The sequence below is a fragment of the Capra hircus genome, chromosome 9 (assembly GCF_001704415.2).
Source record: "Capra hircus breed San Clemente chromosome 9, ASM170441v1, whole genome shotgun sequence".
Classification (NCBI taxonomy): Eukaryota; Metazoa; Chordata; class Mammalia; order Artiodactyla; family Bovidae; genus Capra; species Capra hircus.
The window spans coordinates 90,198,700-90,223,705 of NC_030816.1; the positions used below are offsets into that span (position 1 = coordinate 90,198,700).

Sequence of the window (25,006 nt, forward strand, 5' to 3'; positions counted from 1 at the left end):
AGTTGGTGATGCTATCCAACCATCTCATCCTCTGTTGTCCCCTTCTCCTCCTGCTTTCAATCTTTCCCAGCATCAGGGTCTTTTCCAATGAGTCAGTTCTTCACATCAGGGGGCCAAAGTATTAAAGTTTCAGCTTCAGCGTCAGTCCTTCCAATGAATAATCAAGACAGATTTCCTTTATGATGGACTGATCTGATCTCCTTGCAGTCCAAGGGACTCTCAAGAGTCTTCTCCAGCACCACAGTTCAACAGCACCAGTTCCTCAGCACTCAACCTTCTTTATGGTCCAACTCACATCTATACATAACCACTGGAAAAAGCATAGCCTTGACTAGATGGACCTTTGTTGGCAAAGTAATTTCTCTGCTTTTTAATATGCTGTCTAGGTTGGTCATAACTTTTCTTCCAAGGAGCAAGCGTCTTTTAATTTCATGGCTACAGTCACCATCTGTAGTGATTTTGGAGCCCCAGAAAATAAAGTCTGCCACTGTTTCCACTGTTTCCCCATCTATTTGCCATGAAGTGATGGGACTGGATGCCATGATCTTAGTTTTCTGAACATTGAGCTTTAAGCCAACTTTTTCACTCTCCTCTTTCACTTTCATCAAGAGGCCCTTTAGTTCTTCTTCACTTTCTGCCATCAGGGTAGTGTCATCTGCATATCTGAGGTGATTGATATTTCTCCTGGAAATCTTGATACCAGCTTGTACTTCATCCAGCCCAGTGTTTCTCATGATGTACTCGGCATACGCACATTTACGTGAATCTTACTGGATCAAAATTCTTTATAGTGTGGCTCTCATTATAAGAAGGGCTGTATTGGACCCCCAGTGACTTACTGTTAAGGGAACCACAAAAGAATGGCTATAAAGTTCTTGTCCTTGGTCTTGGTCAGGGAACACAGACACCCACAGACGCCCAGCCACAGTGGGCACCATCCGTGTCTGGTCTGATGAGGCGTGATTTAGCAGAATTAACAGGAATGGGTGGACTCCCTGCCCACTCCCCGTCCCTTACATCCTGTGCAGCAGGACTCCAGCTGGTCTGCTCAGAGGGTCCCGTGCAGGGTCTGCTCCCAGAGCCGCCAGACGCCTGGGCCCCCCCGGGAGATTCGAGGCGTCCTGCTGCCCCTCCTCCATTTGGCTCAGGCTCTGGGATGGAGCTGGAGATGAGGACGCGTGGGGAAGGGTGATGCTGCAGGTGACTCACGAGGACGCCCCAGCCCGATGTCCATTTCCAGCGCCGCAGAGACAGGAAGTAGGACTTGGGGTGCCGGGGCTGCGGGTGAGCCGGGAGTGGTCCCCGGTGTGTGCGCTGGGGGGCGGGGCCGCAGGAGGCCGGGGCCGCAGGAGGCCGGGCCAGTGTAGGGAGTGGTCCCCGGTGTGTGCTCTCGGGGGAGGGGCCGCAGGAGGCCGGGGCCGCGGGTGAGCCGGGAGTGGTCCCCGGTGGGTGTGGTCCCCGGTGGGTGTGTGCGCTGGGGGCGGGCCGCAGGAGGCCGGGGCTGCGGGTGAGAGGCGCTCTGGGCTGAAGGTCGGTCCTGCTCTCACGCGTGTTCTTAGGCTTGTTTCTGCCAACTTGGCATCGGGCTTTGACGGTCTTATTTTCAAGACCTCTTAGTAAAGTAGTAACTTAGGGTCTTAGGATCTTAGTAAAGTAAAGTAGGATCTTACTAAAGATCCTCTTAGTAAAAGTAACTGCTTTGGCCTCAGTTCGCCGTTAGGTTTCACGCACCGTCTCCTGGAAAGTGTCATTTGCCTCCTGGACTCTGCGAGGGCATCTGTGCAGTGAAGGTGGGCTGGGGGCAGGTGGCCCAGGACTCCTGGGTCCGGCAGGTAGATGTGCCCTTGTGCCCGCCCACCCTGCGCAGAGTGCCCACTGACTGTCAGGAAGCAGCTCGAAGCTGAGAAGAAACAAACAGAAGCCTCTGGGCTTCCTCACCAGGAAAGGGGGTGCCGGGCGAGGAGGAAGTGGACCCTGCGTTCACAGTCACTGCCCTGCCGCGCGCTGTCCCAGCCGCGCTGAGGATACTGACCCACTTTTGTAGTCAGCCAGGGACCTGCTGAGCTGAGCACTTCAATGCAAAAGAAATGAAAAGTCAACAATCGCAGCGCCGGTGGGTGCAGAAACCTCTCTGCCTGACTGGCGTCCAGTCCTGAGCGTGGGACACGGAGAGGTACTGATGCCTTAGGGATGAGTTCCTAACTGCTTAGGAGGACATCGGACGCTGGAAGCATCTCTTCTCAAATGTGGATGCTACCAGCTCATTCCCAGCTCGGCCCAAGCCGAGTCCCCCCACAGCACGATGCTCTGCTCACGGCCTGGACCAGACTCAGCACTTCCTCCTTGGGGTGGGGGCGAGGCCGCTGTGGCTTGGGGAGCTGGAGACAGGAGTGCCTGAACCCTGCTGCTGGCCTCTGTGATGTTTCCTCTTTGGAAGGAATTGGCCACGTGTGCAAGATTTCTGCAGGCTGAGCTCGGAGCACTTGGGATGGTCTGGAGTCTGGGAGGCAGCTGCACTTTTATGTGCATTTTAGAAAAGAGTCGGTGTCAACATGGTTACCAGGGCAATGTGGTTACCAGGGCAACGTGGTTACCAAGGGAGCTTAGCCATGACATTCCCACAAACATGCCTGCAACCACTCGGCTCACCTCTGTTAACTACAAAGTCCTACTGCAATCTGTATCACTTGGGCCGTAGATGGCAAGGTCCCTGCTCTCTAATCGTCGCCCCCAAAGACAAGCTCTGGGTCAACCCTTTACGACTGTGAGTGATCACTTATTGGTATATGGTTAGCAAACTTTCAGAGCCGCTTACCTTCAGCAGGTACGCAAGCATGTATTTTCCAGCCTTTTTATCTTCAGAGGGTCCATGTCCCTCTGAATCAGGGGTCTCTCCGAGGACGATGGCTAAAGCAGACTCGGGCTGCACCTGCTTAAAAATCCTTGTTAGGCTGACAATATGGCCCTCGAGGTGCAGGGCCTTCTTGCCCGGTTCTGTGTGTGTGTGTGGAGCCAGCAGCCTCTGGAGGAGAAGCTGGCCCCCGCCTCCGTAGAAGGGGCCTTCTTCTCTCTGGTCTGTGTTATCATGAGGCTTCCCAGTTTATGTGATTCTCAAGGCAAATGGCTCCTTGTGTAACCAGTCTCCGAGGAGAGATACACTCCAGGCCCCCAGTGTCTGGGAGGAGCTCAGTCTATCAAAATCTAAGAAAAACGCACACAGTTTGCACGAGAGACTTGCCCCACCGTTGGTCTTCTAGAGACTTCACTTCGGATTAGCCGGAGGTGCGTGTGTACAGACCACGGGCTGCCCCGCTGCTGAGACGCCTCTGCCCACTTCAGGCTGTGCCCCAGGCCGACACTGGCGGGCCTTACAAGCAGAGCCTGGCGGAGTGCTGCCTGCCGAGACACGGCGCCGTGCCGTCAGCCCCTGCACTGCTGCGCTTGGGACCTGGAGACAGGCTCTCTGCAGTTCCAGTATCGAGAAGGGGGCCTGGCCTCCGGCCCATTCAGTCCTGTTCCGTCCACGCTGGGCTTTCTCCTCTGATTGGCTTTCTGTCCCCGCAGTGGCCCGTCTACACCAAAGGCGCTGAGGTGAAACTCGCCCTCACGTTCCACTGTCTGCGTTACCCTTATTTTTTATGGATGTTGATGTCTCTCTCATTTATTAAATCTAATTTTGTTCTGATGTAGGGCCTGTACCTTGCCGTCTCCCTGGGGTTGTCAATGCCTGCCCCCCGTAAATATAACTGCAGGGCGCCTTTCATCTGCACGGCTGTGCCCTACTGACCCCACACACATGTGTGTGAAGGTGTGCAGTGTGGGCGGAGACCGTGGTGAGGTCACAGGGAGCACAGGCTTCCCCAGGGGTGGCTGCTTCTATCACAGTTTGTGGGCAGGACGTTGAGAAGGAAGAGCCTTCCTGACAATGCCCCTGACATGTAGAGAAGTCAGGGACGCTGACAGTCACTCCGCGTGATCACATCCTGACGAGCGAGGGCGAGAGTGCTCAGCCCTGCCTCGGTTCAGAGGCCCCCCAGCTGCTGAGAGCCTGTGCTGTCGTGGGAAGGGGTAGCGTGGGGTAGACAGCAGGCTCTCTGGGTGCAGAGACCTGTGCGATTGGCCCGACACCAAGGGGTGTGTGGCAGGGCCTTGAGGCAAGCAGTCGAGTCCCACCCAACCCCCCAGAAGCCCTGGAGATGATGCGTGAGAGCGTCAGCCCTGAACTCGGCTCAGGAACAGGAGGCTGATGGTGTGGCCGGGAGGTCTGAGAAGAAGGTCCACGCCCACCAGGCCCTGCAGTGCGTGTTCTGGGAAAGTGGGCATGAGATGAATTGTTAGGAAGGGAAAGACACGAGTGGGCAGAGGGTGGATGCTATTTCAGGGAGAATGAGCCCCTTGGGCGCCAGGCAGAAGTAAGAGCTGCGAGGTGAATAAGCCTAGGAGCCTGTTTGGAAGAGCTTCTATTCCAGGAGGAGGTGGATGTGGGTTCTGTGGCTTTGTTTTCGTATTAAATCATATTGTCATACTTTTCTAAGGAGATTGGGATTTCCGGTTACAGTCAGCGACTGCAGATCCAGGTGAGAAGCGTGCATGTGACCTTTCTGAAAGGATGCCCCTTCACTTTGAGTCATGGTTTTTAGACTCCTGTCTCCAGCCTGTTAGGGACGACCTCCTCCTTGTGCTGTCTCCAAGCTTACACTGAGAGCATTCAAGTCCTCATCAGGCACGTCGCTGCAAAGGTTTCTAGGAAATGAGAAAACGGAAGACAAGACCTTATGGCCCTTCCTCAGGGAGCTCCCTGGAGACAGACTCTCGTCTGTCCATTGATGCCACAGCTTCTTCCTGCAGCCTTTGAGCCAGAGGCAGGTCCACTGGCCTCTGTCACCTGCGGAGACGCAGCAGGTGGTCAGAGGTGGAGCCTGGGAGGTCTGACCCGGTTGGATCCACATCCCCTGGGAATGGAGGTTGCTCCAACCATTAGGAGTTTGTGTAAGAGAGGGAACAAGCCAATCAAGCCCCCACTTCTCTCCGAAGAATGTGAACTAAGATGCCGTCACTCCTTCCCTGGCCAGGCTCCCTTCTATTTCTTTTGCCCAGAAAAAGCAGGGCTGTGGATGAGCCGGAGAATAAACTTGGGTAAATTTGCAGATAGTCATTTGAATGTGGAGAAGTGTATATATACGAAATCTCTTGATAGGTGAAAACTTGAGAAACCATGGCAGGCTTGCCTCCTCCCTAGAGGTCTGGAAAGCATTTTGCCTGTTTCTTCATTTCTGGGACAAACTCCCACATCTCAGAGATGACGGGCAGGTGAGCCCAGGACGGTGTCCTTGGTATGCGCTGGGTGCAGAGGCGCCGTGACATAGACCAGGGGGTGCCAGGAGGAGGACACACCGCCCTCACACGCCTGGATTTGGGGAGCCTGGCGTGGCCACCGTCCAGCAGTCTGTTCTCCCTTCTGAGTCTTAGTCTGCCCCTCAGAGGAAAGGGCTGATGCACACTGCCACCTCCCAGGTCTTCTGAGCGTGGAGCTGAGCCACCTTCACGGGGACGTGCCTCTCAGGGACCCTGTAGGCTGACGGGTGGGCGGGAGGTCACTGAATGCGACCCCTTCCTGCCCAGGCTGTAATGGACATCTCCCCTAGTTAGCTCTCACCAAAAAGAATTGTGATTTTATTTTTTTTTTAATTAAAGAAAAAATTCAAGAGTTCCCGCTGGATAACCAAATCGTGTAAGCTTCACATGTGCAACACTATTTATACTTCCGTCTGCACGGCCTCGATCTCCCACCAAAGTGGGTCTTCCTCCGGTCACCACACAGGGCACCCCTTTGCCTGCTCCCCCCTCCCCCTTCCCTTCCCCAGCCTGTTCCCTGCATCTGGGGGGTGCTTTTTGTTTCTTCTTTTATTTTGTTTGGTTGTTTGCTTTCTGGGTTTCACGTATGAGTGAAACCATATGCTATCTGACTTCTCTGCCTGGCTTATTTCACTAAGAGTAATACCCTCCAAAACCATCCATGTCGTAGCAAATGGCAAACGTTCGTTCTTTATTACGGCGGAGTGGTATTCCCCTGTATGTGCACACCGCACCGTCTCTCCCCGTTTATCTGTGGAAGGTGCTTGCATTAACTCCGCATCCTGGCTGTTGTAAATGGCGCTGCTCTCTACACTGGGGTGCATGCATCTTTTCGGACCAGGGTTTTCATTTTCTTTGAATAAATACCCAGAAGTGGGACTGCTGGACGGTTCTAGCCTTAAGCTTTTGAAGGATGTGCATGACAAGGAATCATTCGGGACGCACTCAGAATGTGTGAGAGGCCTAAGAGAGGCCTGTGACTGGAGCAGGAGGTGGGGGCTCGCAGCCTTTCTCAAGAGTGCGGCTCCTAGACCGAACAAGGGCCGACGGTGGGCCCCTGGGCTGCTTGGGAGTCCCCGGGCGGCTGCGGGGTCTCGCCCTGCGCAGCGTCAGCAACGCTTAGGCCTGCCTCCGCGCCTCTGCTTGAGTTCCAGGCGCGGCAGAGGCCTCAGTGCCGAAGGCTTCCCTCCTGGCTCCCCTCGCTCTTTAGAAAACGCGTGGCTTTTGGTCAGTTTCTGAGCTTTGTTCCAACATGACGTTGTGTGATGTTGGACTCAGAGGGCCCGTTACCGAGGGCTTTTCAGATGCTCATGAGAGATGAGGGGCACAGGCGTTGAGGAGTGAGGGTCCTGAGCTGAGGAGGGCCGGTCCAGTGCCTGGGACCGAGGGGGCTGCGCCTGGCGGGCTCCCGCGGGGAGGGTCTATATTGCAGACCGCAGAGCCATCTCCCTGCAGCACAGGCAGTGGTGAGCCTCCACGGAGGATGTGACCCTGCTTTTCCGACAGTGTCCAGGCTCTCGGCGGTGGCGGGGTCACTCAGAGGGGCTTCCTCCTGGGCAGAGCTGATGGGCACTGAACGTGGTCCCGTAGGGGCTGGAGCTCTGTGAACAGCGTTTCAGAGCACAGAGCCCTGCAGCCCACTGCATCCCCAGGCCGCCTTTCAGGGGCGCCTGGATGCTCGAGGGGCTTCCAGCCCCCATGCCACCCTCCTGTTTTATAAGCCTTCATTCTCTATCTGCATCAGTATTTTTGTTAGCCCCCCACCCCCACCCTCTGTTTCTGGAGGAGCCTGGTGGGCTGTAGTCCGTGGGCCGCAAAGAGTCGGACACGGCCGAGCGACTGACGCAGGCAGGGGTGTGGGTTCATCTGTCTTCAGGCAGCTTTGAAAGCGAGAATCTTCCACACAGACTGTTCACAGGTTCAACAGGCAGGCTCCGGTGAGAAATGCCCAGGGCTTTCGCTCCAAGCTGTTCCACCAGGTGGGCGAGAATAAGTCCGAGCGTTCGTTCCGTAGACGCGTGCCCTGATGCGCGAGCACCGCTCCGTGGAGTGGACATTCGGCGCCGAGCCCTGGGCCCCAGAGGACGCGCTCACCCGAGGGCGCAGGCCTCGCTGGGGCGCTGCCTCCCACCAGGACGCCCTGGCAAGTTTGTCCGCGTGATACGTGACCCGACCCGAGGCAGCTGCACAAACCCGAGACTCACTTCTCCGCTCTGCTCGCTGAGGGGGAGCGTCAGCGCAGCCCCTGCCGGCGGCCCCTGCCCCCGCCGCCGCAACACGGGCTTCCAGCTCCACCAGCTTCCGCCGACCCAGCCCACTGGCCCCTCTGGGATGGTCCACATGGATGCCTGGGGCTTTAGTCTCAAGAGAAATGCTGCTCCTTTGAAGGACATCAGTACACATTTTCTGATGGAAATATAAGCATGAGCGCAGACCTCTTTGGACTGTTCACTCCCTGGATCCAGCTTCATCTGTCAGGCCAGGAAACCCTGTGTTGTTGGGGCCATAGTTTCAAACAGTGCTGGTCACTGAGTCAGACATGGGCGAAGTATGTTTTTAAAGTGTCTTTTGTGGGAGTGGTATCAAGTAGCTTTATTTTGCGGTTACAGTCTGTCTTTGTTGTTGTTTGTCAGGAGCTTGGAGGAAGGCTGAGGCTTCTGGCATGCAGGGTCCTGGGCAGACTTGAGGCTTTGGAGGGCTGCGGTGGGCGTGGGGGTCCCTGGGCACAGACAGTGGAGCAGAGGTCGGACTTAGAGCTGCAGGGCTGGTGAGCAAAGTGGCGAACCTCCATCGGGGGGACGGTTGCGGTCAGCGTGGCCCCGAGCCCCACCCGGAGGACAGTGCAGGATTGGGCAGCGAGTCCTATGGGGTCTGTAAAGTTTTGGTCACTAACGTCAGAACAGCTTTGAAGTCTGGAATGTTGTCAGGCTATTTGTGACTCAAACAAAGAGAAGAATTCCAGGCAAAGAGTTGAAGTGGTATGAGGAAGGGGCCAACTATTTTTTAAAAGGAGAAAATGACCCTCGTGTGCTTTTGTTCACACACGTGTACTCTGAGCTGGACCCGGCTAGACCGGCAGGCTGGCCGTGGGGTCCAGGGGGCTTGGCACCCTCACCCTAGGAAGGTTTCAGAAGTGGATGCTTTCAGTATAGAGTTTTCTTTGTTTAGATTCAGCTGCAGTTTCTTGTATCAGTCATCAAATTGTCGACTGAATTCACCATTTTTGGCTCTGAGTGACAGGTCTGGACATAGAGGGAAAAAAACCCCAAAACCCAAGACATGTTGCTTGAGTCACTTCCAAAATGTGACCCGACCTGCTTCTGCAACACCCAGCCTTTGGTGACTTGCCCAAATCCTGCCAAGGGCAAAACTGCTTCCGTTCTTTAGGGAAGAACCAGAAAAATCATCGAGACAGCTTTCCTTACTCTGTTTATCTGTGAAGGTTCACGATAGCCTTTGCATTGAAACTGATCACAGCTGGGGCTTGACTTGGTCCTGAGATGCAGATGTTCGAGCAGATTCCTGGAGGCATCCGCTTTCTGCCTCGGCAGAGCAGAGGGTCTGCAGGCGAGTGACTGGCACAGCGGCTGAGGAGGGCACTTAACCGGAGGTGGGGTGGGGTCTACCTCTCATCCCTCATGCCTGGTTTAAATTCCCCCTGAATCACAAGGGTGCAGAGATGGTGCAGGTCCCTGTTGCACTTGCTGCCTGGTGCAGGGTGGGGGCTGGGGCTGTGAGTGGCGGTGGCCGCAGCCCACTCCCCTCCCAGGCAGCACGCAGCCCCTCTGTCATCTCATGAGCTTTGCTTCCGTGCTGGGGCTCTGAGGAGGTGATCGCCCCGTGCATTTGGGTGATTAAAGCCCAGGGGGCCCAGAGCCTGGCTGGTGGGTGGCTGGGCATCCTTGGCCGTGCCCTTCACCTCCTGTTTCCTCCACTGCATTGTGGACCATGGCGCCGTTCTGCGGTTACTGTGGTTGCGTGGCGGAGTTCTCTCACACTCTACGTGTGCCTGTCCCTCGCTTTCTCCTTCCTTCCTCATCGCCCCTCTCCCCTCCCTGTCCCCCTCCCGTCCTTCCCCCCCTCCTCAGCAGGCTTTGCTGTGATGGGGGGTCTGCCCCGGCAGAAGGAATGGAGGAAAGCCAGGGCAGGCGCAGAGCCTCTGCGGACGTGAAGGGCAGGGTGCTGACCTCTGAGCCCAGGCTCCATCTCTGCTGCAGAGACCCAGGCGCTGATTGGCACTTAGGGAGTCGGCAGAAATCGCCTTTGATTGAATGCTCTGGGGTGGCTATGAAAACACTGGCTCACTCTTAATATTTTAAAAGTGTAGCAAAAGGAAACCTCACTTGAAATCCAGTCAAGGTCATGGGTGCTTTAAAGTATAATTTACAAGCACGTCGTAGAGCAGAGGCCTCTTTTTTACGGCGGAGATTGAAGGGCTTTTTACGGTTTGTGGTGTGAGAACACACAGGCCGGCTACGTGGTTGTTTAGCCCGGCTCTTTCTTCAGTTCCTCATAAAGGGTGTGAGAGGGCTGAGCTGTAGAGCAAGCCGTTGGAGGGAGATGAACCGGGAGTCTGGGAAGGAAGCTTTGTCCCCTGGAGGGGTGGCAGGAAGAAAGCACCTGGCCTCTGTCCGGACGCCCGAGCCGGCTCCAGGCCTCGTGGCCTGCAGGTCACTGGGCCCAGGCCGTCCACTTGCTCCTTCCTCTGCCCAGGCCGTGCGGGTGCTGGGCTGTGGGGTGAGGGGCACTGCGTCCGCGGCTGTCTTCACGCCGAGCTCCTGGGGCAGAGACCTCCCTGCACCCCTGGGTCGCCAGGATCAGCCAGGCTTCTGTCTGCTTCTGCAGCCGAGATTCCACCCGCCATTCCTCGTTCACGGGAGGTCACCTTAGATCCCCCGGGCCTGGGGCAGGGGCCACTCTGGGTGGGGCCATGCACGTGCCTGCCAGGCACGTGGCCGTCATCCCCGGGGCTGCAGTAAGAACCTTGTCACTGTTACTGCGTTCCCAGCCCGAGAACACTTGCCAGGCGGCAGCCGTCCATCCAGGGGCCCTGGCTCAGCCCCCACAGGAAGGTGGCCGTGTCTCAGGGAATAGTTCAGAACTGCTCTCAGCAACACCTGCCTGTACCGCTGGGTGGACTGGTGGCGAGCAGGCAGTGAGTAAAGAAAAGCGTGTGCCCAGAAGCGGGACGCGGTGCTTCTGCACCCGGCGCAGCATCACCGCTCTCTCCTGAGTCGTAAATAGACACACACGATTCCCGAGCACGGTGACCCCGCTTCTCTGAGAGACGCTGGGGCACTGGGCTGAGCCTGGCGGTCAGAGCCCCTCCAGAGGGCGGGCAGCACCACGTGGACCCGGCCACGTCTCCTCAGGAGCCCCCTCTCTGTCCCCACCGTGGCCCCGCGGTCTGTCTCGTCGAGTGGGGGGAGGTGCCCACACACCCTCACGTCACGTCCGCTGCTGGTGTGCCAGGCTTCGAGAGAAGACGGTCACTGCTGACTCCTCCTCCGTGGCCTTCAAGAAGCTCCACGTACCCGTCTCGTGGTCAGGGATCATTCAAGCCCTTGTGCTCAGAAGAGACAGGGAGGGGAGGACAAAGCCTGTGGGTCGGGAGCCATCACCGGTGACCCTCATCCTGGGAAGGGCGTCTGCAGGTCAGGACACCACATCATGGGGACGTGTGTCCTCAAAGGCCCCCGCTTCCTGGCTCCCTGGACACAGTCCCCAGCGTGGCAGCCGAGGAGCCGGTGCCTCCCGCAAGCGGATTCCCACCTCTGCCACCATCAGCCCCCCTCTCTCGCCACCACTGCTTTATTTATAAGCGCCTTGAGGGTAAAAGCGCTGCTTTTCACAGGAGGTATGGCTAATGGCTATCACACAAATGTTGAGGACATGCTATTGTCCCTGAGAAGTGTAGGGGGCTTGGGGACACACACTGTCTCTCTAGTACATATCCCACTGAACTTATCAGCTGGTGCCAACTCCTGGCGCACGTGCTGGGCTCAGCTGACCCACCCAAAGGAGAACCAAACCACAGGCCTGAGTGTGGTGCGTCCAGCCCAAGGAGCCTTGGGCAGGAGAGCACCAGGAGGAGGGCTCTCCAAGCCCGGCTTCCTCTGACCAGGTCTCCAGGAGAATAAATTCCCTGGGCCCTTAGGCGTGGACTTTAGCCAAGCTCTGATGCTCACCAGTGTATTATTGAATGTTCGGTAATCAAGGCACAGCCTCAAGCCTGAAATCCTCTTTGTTTAGAATGAAAACGTGTGTAGAAAATATGAAAATAAATATATAAAATTTGTAAATATTAGAAAAGATAAAAAGCTAGAGCTGACACACAGGAGTAGTGATTTTGCTTTTAATCTTAAGGTTGGAAACGTCTGTGCTTTTCCTTTGGGCCTTTTGTGAGAATGAGCTTACTCCCCGTGTCCCACATAGGTGTCCTAAAGTGTGAACACGCGTGTGTGTGTGTGTGCACACCCGTGCATTCAAACATGTCTGACTCTTTGTGACCCCATGGACTGCAGCACACCAGGCTTCTCTGTCCATGGGATTCTCCAGGCAAGAGTACCGGAGTGGGTTGCCAGGCTCTCCTCCAGGGGATCTTCCTGACCCAGGGATCCAACCCAGGTCTCCCACATTGCAGGCAGATTCTTTACCACTGGGCCCAGAAACGTATGCGGACGCGTCCTGGTTATGCCTCTCCTGCAGTGCGGGGGCCTCCTGGTTCCACGCTGCCGTCTTCTCTTCTCGTGAATCCTGCTGTTTATTCACTTCTGGCTGCGCTGGGTCTTTGTCGCGGTTCTCCAGCTTTCTCGCGCTGTGGCGAGCAGGGCTCCTCTGGTTGCGGTGCTGAGTTCTCATCGCTGCGGCGGCATCTCTGGCTGTAGCGCACAGGCTCAGGGCCCGCGGGCTTCCGAGGTTGCGGCACACAGGCTGGCTGCTCTGCCGAGGACTGCACCTCCTGGGCCGGGGATGGGGCCGCGGCCCCCGCGCCGGCAGGCAGGCTCCTAACCGCTGGACCGCCAGGGAAGCCCGAACCGCCGTGTCCGCGTGGCACTCGATGCCCAGCTGGCGGGGACGTTTATGAAGATATATTTTCTGTGCTGTTGGCTGCAGATGCTTTTTTAAACGTGCTTCAAGAACTTTTCTGATTACTTTTGTTTAATGTTGTTAACGTTTGAACTGCATATAAAGATAAAAATTCAGAAAAACACACTTATTAAATTAAGGCAGGTTGTCCTGAGGTGGGAGTGTGGGGGTGGGAAGTGAGGTCATTGAAGTTGCAGGGACTCCAGGTGTGGGGACCCATCCTGTGGACCCTGGGGCCCCCGGGTGGGATGCTGGGACCCCAGGGCCTGAGACGGGCGTGCGGTACATATTTGGGGCATGTCAGCGCGTGGGAAACAGCACTCCAGCTCCACGTCTAGCTGAGGAGAGCCTGGACTAGGAAGGAGCCTGGTGTTCTGGCTGACTGGAAGCGGGGCTGTGGCTCGAGGGCGGGTGGAGGCCAGGGCAGACCGCAGAGGCTGCGCTGTCGGAAGCTGCAGAGCGGAGAGCCCGGTCCCTCACGCTCCGGGCCACGGACTGTCCCCCTGCCGTGTCTCGGGTCTCAGGGGCCCTCCACACGGCGCCGGAGTCGGCAGACATTCCCTCCTCCACTGCTCTGCTGTGAGCTAAACTGTAAGGACCGGTGTCCCGCCGTTCCATCTCCCACTTCTGTGACTGGCCAGCCAAGGATGGTCTCACTCGACGCCTCACTTTCACCTGCTCATCTGTAGGAGGAGCCTCCCTCCAGGGAACAAACCCGCTTCCTCGGCACACAGGGACGGAGGTGATGTTCTGGCTCTGGCGGACGTGGTTTGTGCAGGGAGCTCGTTGCAGCTCCCCCCTCCCTGCCAGTAACACACAGGGAAAAAGAATCACATGATTCATCCTGTGTTTGCACTCACTTTCAGTAAAGGTAATTGAGAGAGAAATTACCAACCACGCAGCTGCTTTTATGTCCAAAATATTGTACATGAAATAAAGGGATTTAAAATCTACAGACTGAAGGCGGGAGGAGAAGGGACGACAGAGGATGAGATGGCTGGATGGCATCACCGACTTGATGGACATGAGGTTGAGTAAACTCTGGGAGTTGGTGATGGACAGGGAGGCTTGGAGGGCTGCAGTCCATGGGGTTGCAAAGAGTCGGACGTGACTGAGCAACTGAACTGAAAATCCATGTAGGTTAGCAATTTGTAGATTGTGCTAGTCTTCAGGGAAGAGTGAGTCTAATCCACTGCAAAGAGACAGTTATCAGCGTTTGTCGTCACGTTTCTAGAGGAACAGGTGTGGCTTAATCCCAGTCTCTCACAACCTTTGGAGGCAGCAGATGGCGGCTCTCGCTTCTGACCCACACCCTGCAGGTCAAGTGTGTTCATGTCACTCTGGGAAATCGCACAATACGAGACTTCCCTGAAAATTTGTGTGATAAATTCTTAAAAGTTTGGGAGAAGGCAGACTTCCAAAACTGGAGGAGTTAAACTGTTAGCAGGGAAGTAGTTGCTTGCAGTGGGATGAACGCACATGCAGGCACACACAGCTCCCCAGAGGGACCCACACAGCTCCCCAGAGGCACACACAGCTTCCCAGAGGGATGCACACAGCTCCTCAGAGGGGTGCACACAGCTCCCCAGAGGGTTCCACACAGCTCCCCAGAGGCACACACAGCTCCCCAGAGGGGTGCACACAGCTCCTCAGAGGGGTGCACACAGCTCCCCAGAGGGACCCACACAGCTCCTCAGAGGGGCGCACAGCTCCCCAGAGGGTTCCACACAGCTCCCCAGAGGGACGCACACAGCTCCTCAGAGGGGCGCACAGCTCCCCAGAGGCGCGCACAGCTCCCCAGAGGGTTCCACACAGCTCCCCACAGGGACCCACACAGCTCTCCCCAGAGGCACACACAGCTCCTCAGAGGGGCCCGAAAACCAGAGAGAGGGTCTTACTTCCTCTTCATGTTATTCCTCACCTATGTCAGTTTTATAGACATTTGAAATGATGAACCAGCAGATAAAGCTTTAAGCCTACTCGGTGCTAGATGCTTTAAAGCCCGACTGATGGCTGTCACTGTCCCCTGACCCTTCACCCCGTCTTGTCACCCGGTCAGCAGTGGACCCTCAGCCCCGCTTTCCCTGACCTGCAGGCCCCAGGCCTCACCTGCTGGGCGACGTGCAGACCTCAGCTGGGCATCGGTGTGGCTGACACGGTCCAACGCTGTGTACTGTGTACAGCGCCATCCACTGAGGCCATCGCCACCCCGCCTTCCCTCTCTCGGTGTTGGCTTTCCTTTTGAGGGCGATCCTGAGTGTGCTGGGTCGCAGGAGAGAAGCAGATGCCGGTTACCACGTGGAGTGGAGTTTCCCAACGTGGTCGAGGTCTCAGCCCCGAAAATGTTTCCATCTGTATTTGCAAGAAAAAGGGAAAAGATGAAACAGTCAAGTTGCTGAAGTCAGTAATTTCTACACCAAAAACGTCTATTTTTAAGAATAAAGATGTCTCATAGGGCAGAACACATTCATTTTAAGAGTTAACAAGTCAAATAGTTTTTAAGGCATCAGCTATGAACCAGGTTCCCTGGGGCCACATGGCGCCTGGTGTCTGGGGAGCAGCAGCCAGCCGGCTCGCTGCTGAGGAGCTCTCTAGGCCCAGCGACTGAGGCTGGGACGGGGCCACCTGCTCACGCGGGTCAGGCCGGGATTAGAACCCGAGTGTCTGCACAGGACTCTGACAGGATGCCAAGTATTTTCCTTGGATTTCACAGATAAGTGAAATCAACTGAGCATTTCCAAGCCAAGCAGGATGCTGGATTTTGCCTTGAATGTGTAAATAAATGGTTGCAGCCTTTCTGCTTCCAACTTGGAGAAGGGCCGTCTGGTCCCCTCGCCCCACCACACACAACCGTCTCTTTACCGGGCTGCCAGGTCTCCGTGGCAGTCCCTGCTGCGCAGCTGTCCCTGCCCTGAGCCCCCCGACCCGAGCCCTCCGGGCCTGCCCCACGTCCTGTGGGTGGACACAAATATACTCTGGGTCCCGTCTCAGAGCCTGCTGGCCGTGGTTTCCGCAGCACGAGGTTTACGGGCACTGGAGGCCATGCCAGGCCCTGCTGGCAGAAGGAGGGAAGGTGAGCTGCTGCGGGGGAGGCCGGGCCCCCTCGGGTGGGCACCCGCTGTCTCCTGGTGAGCGACCCACTGAGCTGGCCCGGGGCTCGGGAGGCTGCTGGCCACGGCCTGTGGTCTGCAGGCAGGACGCGGAGCTCTGCGGTGGTTGCTGCTGCCCACGCCCGAGGGCTGCTCTGGGCTTCCTGGGAAACCCGGTGGCTGGGGGCCCGGCTCCCTCTGTCCCCCAGCTCTGAGGCTCCTCGGGAGGCCCAGGCCATGGCCCAGTACCGCTGGCACTTCTCATATAACCAGAAACCACTTCTTAATCGTGCACGCTCTGATTTTTTTCCTTTGGATTTCTTCTCATTTTTACAAACATTGTGGAGGATGAGCAGGCCTGGGGCTCCTGTGTTCCCGGGAGGAGGCGTCCTCCCGGGAGAGCTGGGGAAACCCAGGGGGTGCGGTGCAGGCAGGAGGTGAAGGCGGTCCTTGCCCCCCTCCATCCTCCGTCTGTCAGCCTTCGATGCTGCCTGACCCTGACGTATGGTCATCGTCGTCCAGTTGCTAAGCAGCGCCTGACTCTGCAGCCCCGTGGACTGCAGCACGCTAGGCTTACCGGTCCTTTACCGTCTCCCGGAGCTCGCTCACACTCATGCCCACTGAGTCAACACCATCCAACCATCTCATCCTCTGTGTGGGGACTATCTTCCCAGGATGCTGGCCACAGCGGCTGCTGCCCCGGCCCTATTTGGTCTCACGCGTATTCAGAAGTGGTACAGCCATTTCTGTTTCATGAGGGGTTGTCCTGGAACCAGCAGCCACAGGTCCCAGAGTGTGAGGCCCCGGGTCTGTCTCCCTGTCACGCCAGGTGAGGGCTTGGACCCAGGTGCCGGGTCTGCTGGATCTGAGGGTTGCTCACCCCTGAGCTCCAGGCCTCCATCCAGGTCTGAACACCGGCTATTGGAGGAAGCTCAGCACTGCCCGTCCTAGAGTGGGCGAAGTCCCCACGTCAGATGACCATCCCAGACACGCCGTGCCAAGGATGCTGCCCGTCCTGGAGCTGGCGATGACCTCGTCAGATGACCGTCCCAGACACGCTGTGCCGAGGGCGCTGCCGGTCCTAGAGCGGGCGATGACCTCGTCAGATGACCGTCTCTGACACACTGTGCTGAGGGCGCTGCCCGTCCTGGAGCGGGCAACCAGCTGCAAGTCGGCTGCTTCCTCCCCACGGAACGCTTGATGTTCTGTTTCATTTTTCCCTTGAAAAGTAGCGTTTTCCCTGGGGGTTTCCCCTACAGATCACAATCTGCTTTGCTAATTGTATTCATACGGGACAACACAGCTCTTTTTCACCCTCCCTTGACCCTTAGGGATTCGCATCTGTTCTCTGATATGTGTATTTAACGAAGTGGAAAGCAGCATAAATGGATTCCTGCTACAGGCAATTAACATGTGCTTGAATAATAATAACAAAAACTCAAGTGTCAAAAGGAAGTTTGTAAAATCCCAGCTCTCCGCCTGTGTAAACACACGGGTCCTGAGTGACTTGGCTGCCGCACGCGGCACTGCCATCGGATCCGTGTGGAGGATCCCTCCTGCTTCTCGGAGTCCAGGAGAGACGTGCCCAGCTGCCTCTCTTCATCCCGAAACACAGAGGGTGCAGGGGACTTAGGGACAGTTCAGTGGCCTCTTGTAGGTGAAGACTGCAGTGGAATGTCAAGCTTCAGGTGAACTCCACTGCAGAATTACTCGAAGGCCATGAGCCGTCTTCTGTCTCAGGTTCATCGGACCAGACGCCAGCGTGTCCTGCCCCAGTCGTGTGAGCCTGGGGTGGTTCCCAGCCTCGGGGCTTCCTACGGAATGGAGGCAGTGATGCCACCCGCCTGGGGCTGCCGCTCTGGGGACCAGTGAGATGATAATGCCCAGGAATCTGTTAGTGTCACGAAATAATTCAAGAAATCTTAGAGACTGTAGTTTTCAGAAGCTGGGGTTTAACATCGACGTGTGTGGGCTGCAGGTGTTTGGATGAGCTCACTGATACAATGTGCCTGAGAGCCAGGTTTCTGAGTCCTAACCCAGCCCTTCTTTCTGCTGCAGGGAGCTCCGCTGTGCTCTGTGAGTTCTGGGAAGCGTGAAACGATGTCTGTGCTTGGTCTTTTTCAGGTTGTCCTGGTGCCAAAAAGAGCGAGTTTCTGACGAGCGTGCTGGACGCGCTGTCCACGGACATGGTCCATGCGGTCTCTGATCCCTCCTCCCCCGGCAGGTGCGCTGCCCCTGACCTCAGAGCGGGGGCTAGGACGGAGCCTGGCGGTCAATGGACTCTCGGAGCCTGGAGGGCAGAGTCCAGCCACTGGAGTCTCGGGGCTCGGCTTAGCGGGCACAGCCCAGAGTGGAGCAGACCCGTCCCCAAGCGTGAGGTCCTCGCCCGTGTGTGCAGGAGGTCTGCTTAGAGGGTCTTCCTGTAATGCGATCAGTCCCATGAGGATGTTGCCGGCGTGGGACCAGGCCGAGGCCCTGGGGTTTCCCCAGGTTCCATCAGGCGGGGGGTGCAGACGCTGGGTAGGGGAGACGGGGGCGTGGGAGAACCCGGCCCAGAGGGCTCACTGCTTCAGAATGAATGCTGTTTCAGAGCTAGTGACTGGATTTTATAAATACTTTCAATTAAATTTTTTGATTAAAAATTCTCAAAATAGGATTTTTTTAGTAAAATATATATGATGTAACATTTGCCTCTCAGCCCTTCCCAGGGCTGCGATTCAGGGGTGTTAATTGTATTAACACTGTTCAGAGTCTGACTTCTGAACCTTGGGGGACTTGCCCTGAGCGCCTGGTGGACGCGCTTGGTTCTGGGGCTGAGGCTTTGAGCTCCACTTCCTGAGACGCTGTCGAGTCCCCGAAGCTGACCTGCGTCTGTGGACGACTGTCGGCCCACAGGAGGGTCGTGTCCAGTGTTTAGTGGACGGGGTGTCTCAAGCATTGGCTCTCCCCTGTTAATTAGCGATCATCAGTCTCTTTATCTTAAAGCACAGTTTTCTGATTGGGAATCTCACTGTCTGTATTTTCTTAGAGCACTGACCTTCCTCCCCTCCTCCCCAAACCTCGATGATTCCAGCCCCTCTAGCTGATCTAAGATTTCTGGTCCCTCGGCTCAAAGTCCTCCTCTCTCTGCCTCTGCTTAAGAGTCAGAATGGGGAGGAATACAGGGCAGGGCTATGAATCCAGCAGAAAGTTACATTGTTTGGAACCACCCACAGTTCAAATTGACATCTTATATTTTCAGAAAGATTGCTCTTCTCTGTAAGACTACAGTTGAAAGCAGTAAATGAATTTCCATCCTAGAAGGTCCTCTGAGAGTTTGAGAAACGGTCAACAGTCTCAGAAAGCCCTAACACCCGGGAACGCCTGGTGTCTGACTCCCTCCTGACGCTCATGGGAACAGAGATCGACAGCAGGCCAAGGAAGCAAGGACCAGGTTTAGCACCTGCCGGCATCTTCCGCTTAGTGAGAAACCCCGTCGTAACATCGGGGTTTCCAAGATCAGCCTTAAACGCAGAACTTCTGGAAGCGTTTTTAACTTAGATCTTAAAATACCAAACTTTCTTTTTCAGTCCAGGGTAAGATGTCAGCTTACCACTTTAGGACACGTGTGAATTTTCACCTTTTAGTTTACCTGTGACATCAACAGCCTGCCCAGGAACACAGAGGAGTAGAAAGCCTCAGGGTGCAGGTGATGGGCGTCCTGTGACCGGAGTGGTGGTCCACGGGCTTGGTCCCTGAGACCTGCCAACGCCCACTGTGCGACCGGCCTGTCCAAACTCACTGTGCCATTTGCTAGTTTGAAACCAGGTTGAAAATGTTTGCCTGATCTCCTTTTCTAAGTTATTTTTTAAAATCATTATTATATTGAAGGGTAAAGCCAGGCAGCCTTATGCCTTAGGAAGGAGAGGGCGACAAGCAGGTTGCTCCATCGGGGAAAGTCAGAGCTGGGTGGGGGTGCCTTTCTGGACAAACCAGGACCGGGGCAGGGGTCCTGACCACCCACTTGTCTTCCAGGCTCTCGGAACCTGACCCCAGCCACACGCTGGAGGAGCGAGTGGTCCACTGGTATTTCAAACTGCTGGATAAAAACAACAGCGGGGACATCGGCAAAAAGGAAATCAAGCCCTTCAAGAGATTTCTTCGGAAGAAGTCCAAACCCAAGAAATGCGTGAAGAAGTTTGTGGAGTATTGCGACGTGAATAACGACAAGTCCATCTCCCTGCAAGAGCTGATGGGCTGCCTGGGCGCGACCAGAGAGGAAGTCAAGGCGGACACGAGGAAGCGCCACAGTAAGCCCTTCTCCCCACTTTCAGCCACTCCCGCCCACTCTCCACGCCTCTGCTGAGTTAGAGAAACGGTCCCAACAGCCTGAGGGTGGAGGCAAGTGTGATGCACTGCCTTACTGTAGGCCCCTGCCCGTGGAGACGCTGGCAGATGGTCGCGGGGTGGTCAGAGGGGAGCCGGCGTGGAAAGGGGAGAGCTCAGAGGTGTCTGGAGACGCGTCTTAACTCTTCTGTCCTCGGGAGGGGAGGGGAGCCTGCCCTCCCCAAGTGGCCGCCTTCTGATGCTGAAGAGCGAACTGGGGACCCCTGGGAGCCACTTGGGGCCCCCAGGCACGGCCCCTGACCAAACCTTCCGCCTGATTATTAGCAGCTCAGTAATTCCTGTTTCCAAACAGTCATTTCCGTGGTTGAAACAGAGCTTCAGCTGTGCTGCCAGCTGGGCGAGTCTCCTCCCGGAACCCGAGCGTGGTTCTGAGGCGCTGGGCCACCACCCTGGCCCCTGGCGCCGGTGGGGTCCACGGGGCCTCTCCCACCGCTGCTGACTTACAATCCCATCTTCCTGTTGCCGAACTTGCAGCACATTTGAAACGCAAAGCAGGTCTGAGCGCTGAGTCTGGAGCATCAGTAGATGGTGGTCTGCACGCTGCCCTGTATTTGTAGCTCAACTGGGACGGGAAAGCCCTGGACCCGGTGGTGGTGGTTTAGTCGCTAAGCCAGGTCCGACTCTTGCGACCCCGTGGACTGTAGCCCGCCAGGCTCCTCTGTCCATGGGATTCTCCAGGCAAGAATACTGCAGTGGGTTGCCAGTGCTTTCTCCAGGGGGTCTTCCTGACCCAGGAATCAAACCCAGGTCTTCTGCCTTGCAGGCAGATTCTTCACTGACTCAGCTTTGAGGAAAGATGGCCCCTGACCTCCCCCAAATAAACTAATGTGGTAAAAATGACAATTTGTTTAAAAATGAGCATTGGCGATTTGGATAAAAAGTTAGCTGATTTTGCAGCTCTTTTCTTTTTCTTTCTTTCTTTTTTTTTTTGCTGAATTTCTCTTAGTTTTTTCCTATTGTTAGTTCTTTTCAATTTTATTATTGTTTATTTTTTTCCTATTTTGTGTCATTTGAAATAGGGAAAAGTCAAAGAAACATAAATATTCAAGAGGGATTATTTCTAAAAACCCAAATTGTTACCAGTTTTTTTTTTTTGCTCTCTACTTAAAAATGCATTTTTTAAGTCTAAAAAATATGAGAAATCAAATAAAGAACATAAATAACATGTGATCTTTTATTTTGAGACAAAAATCAGACCAGATCTATAGCTTTCCAGACACTATTTCTGTTCATATATACATACAGTCCATGGGGTCATGACTTAGCGACTGAACCACGACAAATATGTACGTATTTATGCACTACGATTTTCACTACAAAGTGGGATCATAATATATAAATACTTAATCACATTTATTTTTACTTTAAGCAGTTAAACAAGATTTTGCATTAAAATTTTTGCAACTAAGACATTATTGGGAGCATGATCTCAATTTTTGCTATTACAAAAAATGCAAAAATGAAAAAATATCCTGAAAAATATTGAGAAAAGATAGAACATAGAATAAATATTTTCCAAGGGCTCAGGGAAAATTCACAAAAGATGACATTATGTCTTCATGGTCCTCTAAAATGACAGTTGTACAGAAAATCAGCAATTAGGAAATGCTCATTTTTGACCAAATCATGTTTTTCACCCAAGTTGCCATGCTGGCTACATTCTCTCGGGCATATTGCCTCACAGCCACATCACCATGCGAGGTGCCACCTGGAAGTGATCAGTACCGTCTGATGCCATGGCAGCACCCTCCCCCCCGACCACCCATCGCTAAGCTTCACATAGGGAGCTGGGAGGTACACGGTGCTTTTCTCACTGAAAACTATTTTCGTTGGTGTGGCACAGCTTCATGTTTATTTTAATGATGTATGCTCTGTTTCATTCAGATTAATTAGCAGCTTATTTTTTGCCCTTTATGTGTTTTAAAAAACTCCTTCATGGAGTTTTTCCCTACTGTCTTGAGAGGAATATTTCACCCAAGGTCATTAATGAAATTTATATTCTTTTCATCTATAGAGCAAAGTTCTAGACACGTAGAAATGTTAACTTTTCTTGCCGTAACTTACCTTTGGTCTGTGGCTGCCTCCCATGATCGGTGGACTATTTACCAGGAAAGGAACCAAGAAAACTCTGGCAATTGTTGACAGCCCAGTTGGTTAGAATAGATTCAGAGTATCTACTTAATATTCTCTAAAGTTGGACCAACGGCCCAACACCTGCTTTCTCTACAGAGTTGTCATCTCAGGCCAAACAAAGTGGAGAGTGGCAACAGCCGTGATCCAGATCCTTGAATTGTTCAAACCTGCAGGTGAAAGAAGCAGTCCATTTAGCTACTACTCACTCAGTATTTTTGCGATTTGTTTAATACACTTGTGTTTCAGCTGATCACGCTCTGTTTCTGTTTGCTTGAATATAACAAGAGAAGAGGTTTGAACCTGGAATAATTTTGCTCTTTAGTTTATTAATTGAATGAGTGGACACTGACAACTAATCAGGTGTTTGGGGTTAGGGGTGCTGTCTTCCACCTACTGATTTATTCCAAAGATATTTATCCAGTGCTCCCTGCTCAAAGCATTGGCAAAATCACAGTAAATGAGACAGGCAAAAGTCATGTACTTCTAGAGCTTACATTTTAGTGTGGAAACAAGAAATGGAATCAATAGGAACAATCCACTGTAATTGGTGGTGCTTGCTAAGAAGGTGGTGGGGGGAGACTGGAATTCCAGGCAGAGGTTTCAGGCAGGAAAGTGTCTCCACAGGTGGGGTCCCAGGTCCCTGTCCTGAGAAAGGCTCAAGCAGGATTTGGTGGAGCCAAGCAGGATTTGGAAATAGTTATTTTGAGCCAAGCCAGTTAAATGATTCTCGTGACTTAAATATAAGACCCAAAGCTTTCATAGCGGTGGCATTCTGTGCTGGACTCCCCAGTGCCAGGCTCGCCTCTCCCTGCTGGAGCTTCAGAAACTGAGCAAGGCGCTCTCCACAGCGAGTGGACACCCCTGTGGAATTTGGGGCAAAATGGAACAGTCTTCTGAAGTTGGTCTAGAGTGTCTGAATTGGTGGAAATTGTTTATATACTGGCTTTTATGACCCATTATTTATGCTCCATGCTGAGCATGCGTGTAAAGCCTGTTTTCTCAAAGTTTGCTCTAGGACGACTCTTTCCTAAAGTGGTGTGGCTCTCTTCCTGAAAGAGTCTACTTAACCTCTTACTAATGAAGTATGTTTGGTTTCTAATCTCTCTCTCTCTTTTTTCCCCTGCTAGCCCCTAGAGGTAATGCTGAAAGCGCTTCTAATAGGCAGGTGAGTATGTTTACACTGTAGCCGTAATAACTTGCTGCTTTAGTTGTAGGTAATAACAACTGAAGTTCTGTTCATTTGGCCAGTGAAGCACCTCCCAAGAAAGAAAGAAATGTAGACCCTCGTTTTTCACCAAGCGCTGCCTCCGAGGGGACTCTCAGCATCTTGCCATGTGCTCATAAACACATGCTGTGCCTCGGCCTGAAATAAGCTCTGTTCAGGCAGAGCCTCGCTCCTGAGCTTTTTCCCTGGAAAAGGAATCCGGAGCAGTCTCCCCAGCTCTTTCTAAGGTGTTTATCGCTGCAAACAGTGATCCTCGGTGAGGCCCTGAGGACACGCCTGTGAAGCCTCAGAGAGCCTGGCAAGATTCTGTCAGAAATCTCCAACTTGCTGAATTATCAATTTCAAGGTTTTTGCCCTAATTATTTATTTTTACTACTTGAAATTTCAATTATTTGTTATTTTGAGAAGATTTCCGAGTCCCCCTGTTTTGTGGGAATATATATATGTATATACACATATTAAACAGTTCTCCAGGATTTGCTTCGGTAATTTATTTCTTATGCTTGGTGAAGGAGACTGCAGGGACAGAGGACCTTCGCTTTTCACCAAGCGTCACCTCCGAGGGGACTCGAGGAGTTGTGTGTGCGCACAACCGCCCTCTGCTCTTCCGAGGCTGGGTCTCTATCTGCCATTAGAGGAGGTGACCATGTCATCCCAGCCACAGCCCTCTCAAGCCCAGAGTCTCTTCCAGAGGATAAACGTGCACGGCTCCCCGCTCCTCCCTCGAAGCCAGGGCCACACCCTCCTCCCTCCAGGCCGCTCACCAATTTGCTGTGCATTTTGTCTTCACCTCTTTGAAGTCAGGCCTCCGTTTCCTGAGACAAGCCCCCGTGTTTGTTGTGGGTTTGAGATGGAGACCTCTAGCGCACACCTAGGATGTAACTTAAAACCATTTCATTAGGAAAGATGTGTGATAGGGTTGGTCTTCTTCGTTGAGCAAGTGTTTATGGTTTCAACTTTGTAAATCCCAGCACAAATCACTTGTGCTTTAGAACAGGGCTGGTCTGAAAGCAATTACCTGGCTGAGTTCCCAAGACTTCCACACGACTTTTTCCTAAGATAACAACGGTGACGGGCACACATGCGCTGCCTCAGTCTGAAATAAACTCTGTTCCAGGCACAAGCCTCACTCCTGAGCCTTTTCCCTGGAAAAGGAATCTGGAGCAGTCTCCCCAGCTCTTTCTATGGAGTTTTTCGCTGCAAACCGTGATCCTGGGTGAGGTCCTGCTGCAGCTGGCATTTATTAAAGCGGCTGAAGACCATGCGGGCTTCTTGAAGGAATCAGGAGTCTAACCACCGAAGTCTTTCACTGTATGGATGACCAAACACAAGAAGAGGAAATAAAGGGCATCTCAGAGGATACATGAAGCCCATATTTAATAAAAAAAAAACAAAAAGTGGCCTGCTTTTCCGGGTGTCTTCTGCAGTTTCCATAACGATCCCTCGGTGATCGGAACCCTACCATCCAGTGATGTGGACGCAGGTTAAAACATTAGTGCCGCTTCTCCTCCAGAGAATCTGATCAGTTTTATTCTCTGATTAAACGTGGTGATGGCTTATCTTTCTCCACAACTAATTAAAATAGAATGTCTTGTTTACTTAATGTGGGAGACGCCATCTCTCTTCTTGCCGCCTGGTCATATATTTAGCAGGAGGGTAAAAGCCAACCCAGAAGTCTCCTCAAAACTTTAACAGAACTGACTTGTATTGGTTGGACTGGGTCTATGTG

The 25,006-nt window shown here is 53.9% G+C and overlaps 1 protein-coding gene across 2 annotated transcripts in view; it reads left to right on the forward strand.

Moving 5' to 3' along the window:
• SMOC2 (SPARC related modular calcium binding 2) overlaps positions 1–25,006 on the forward strand; it is a 163,067-nt gene that overhangs the window by 135,818 nt on the left and 2,243 nt on the right. For both annotated transcript variants that reach the window (XM_018053484.1, XM_018053485.1), the window contains exons 10-12: positions 17,658–17,757; positions 19,548–19,822; positions 23,180–23,217. In XM_018053484.1, the coding sequence (XP_017908973.1) occupies positions 17,658–17,757; positions 19,548–19,822; positions 23,180–23,217 (413 nt within the window). The remainder of the gene's footprint in view (positions 1–17,657; positions 17,758–19,547; positions 19,823–23,179; positions 23,218–25,006) is intronic.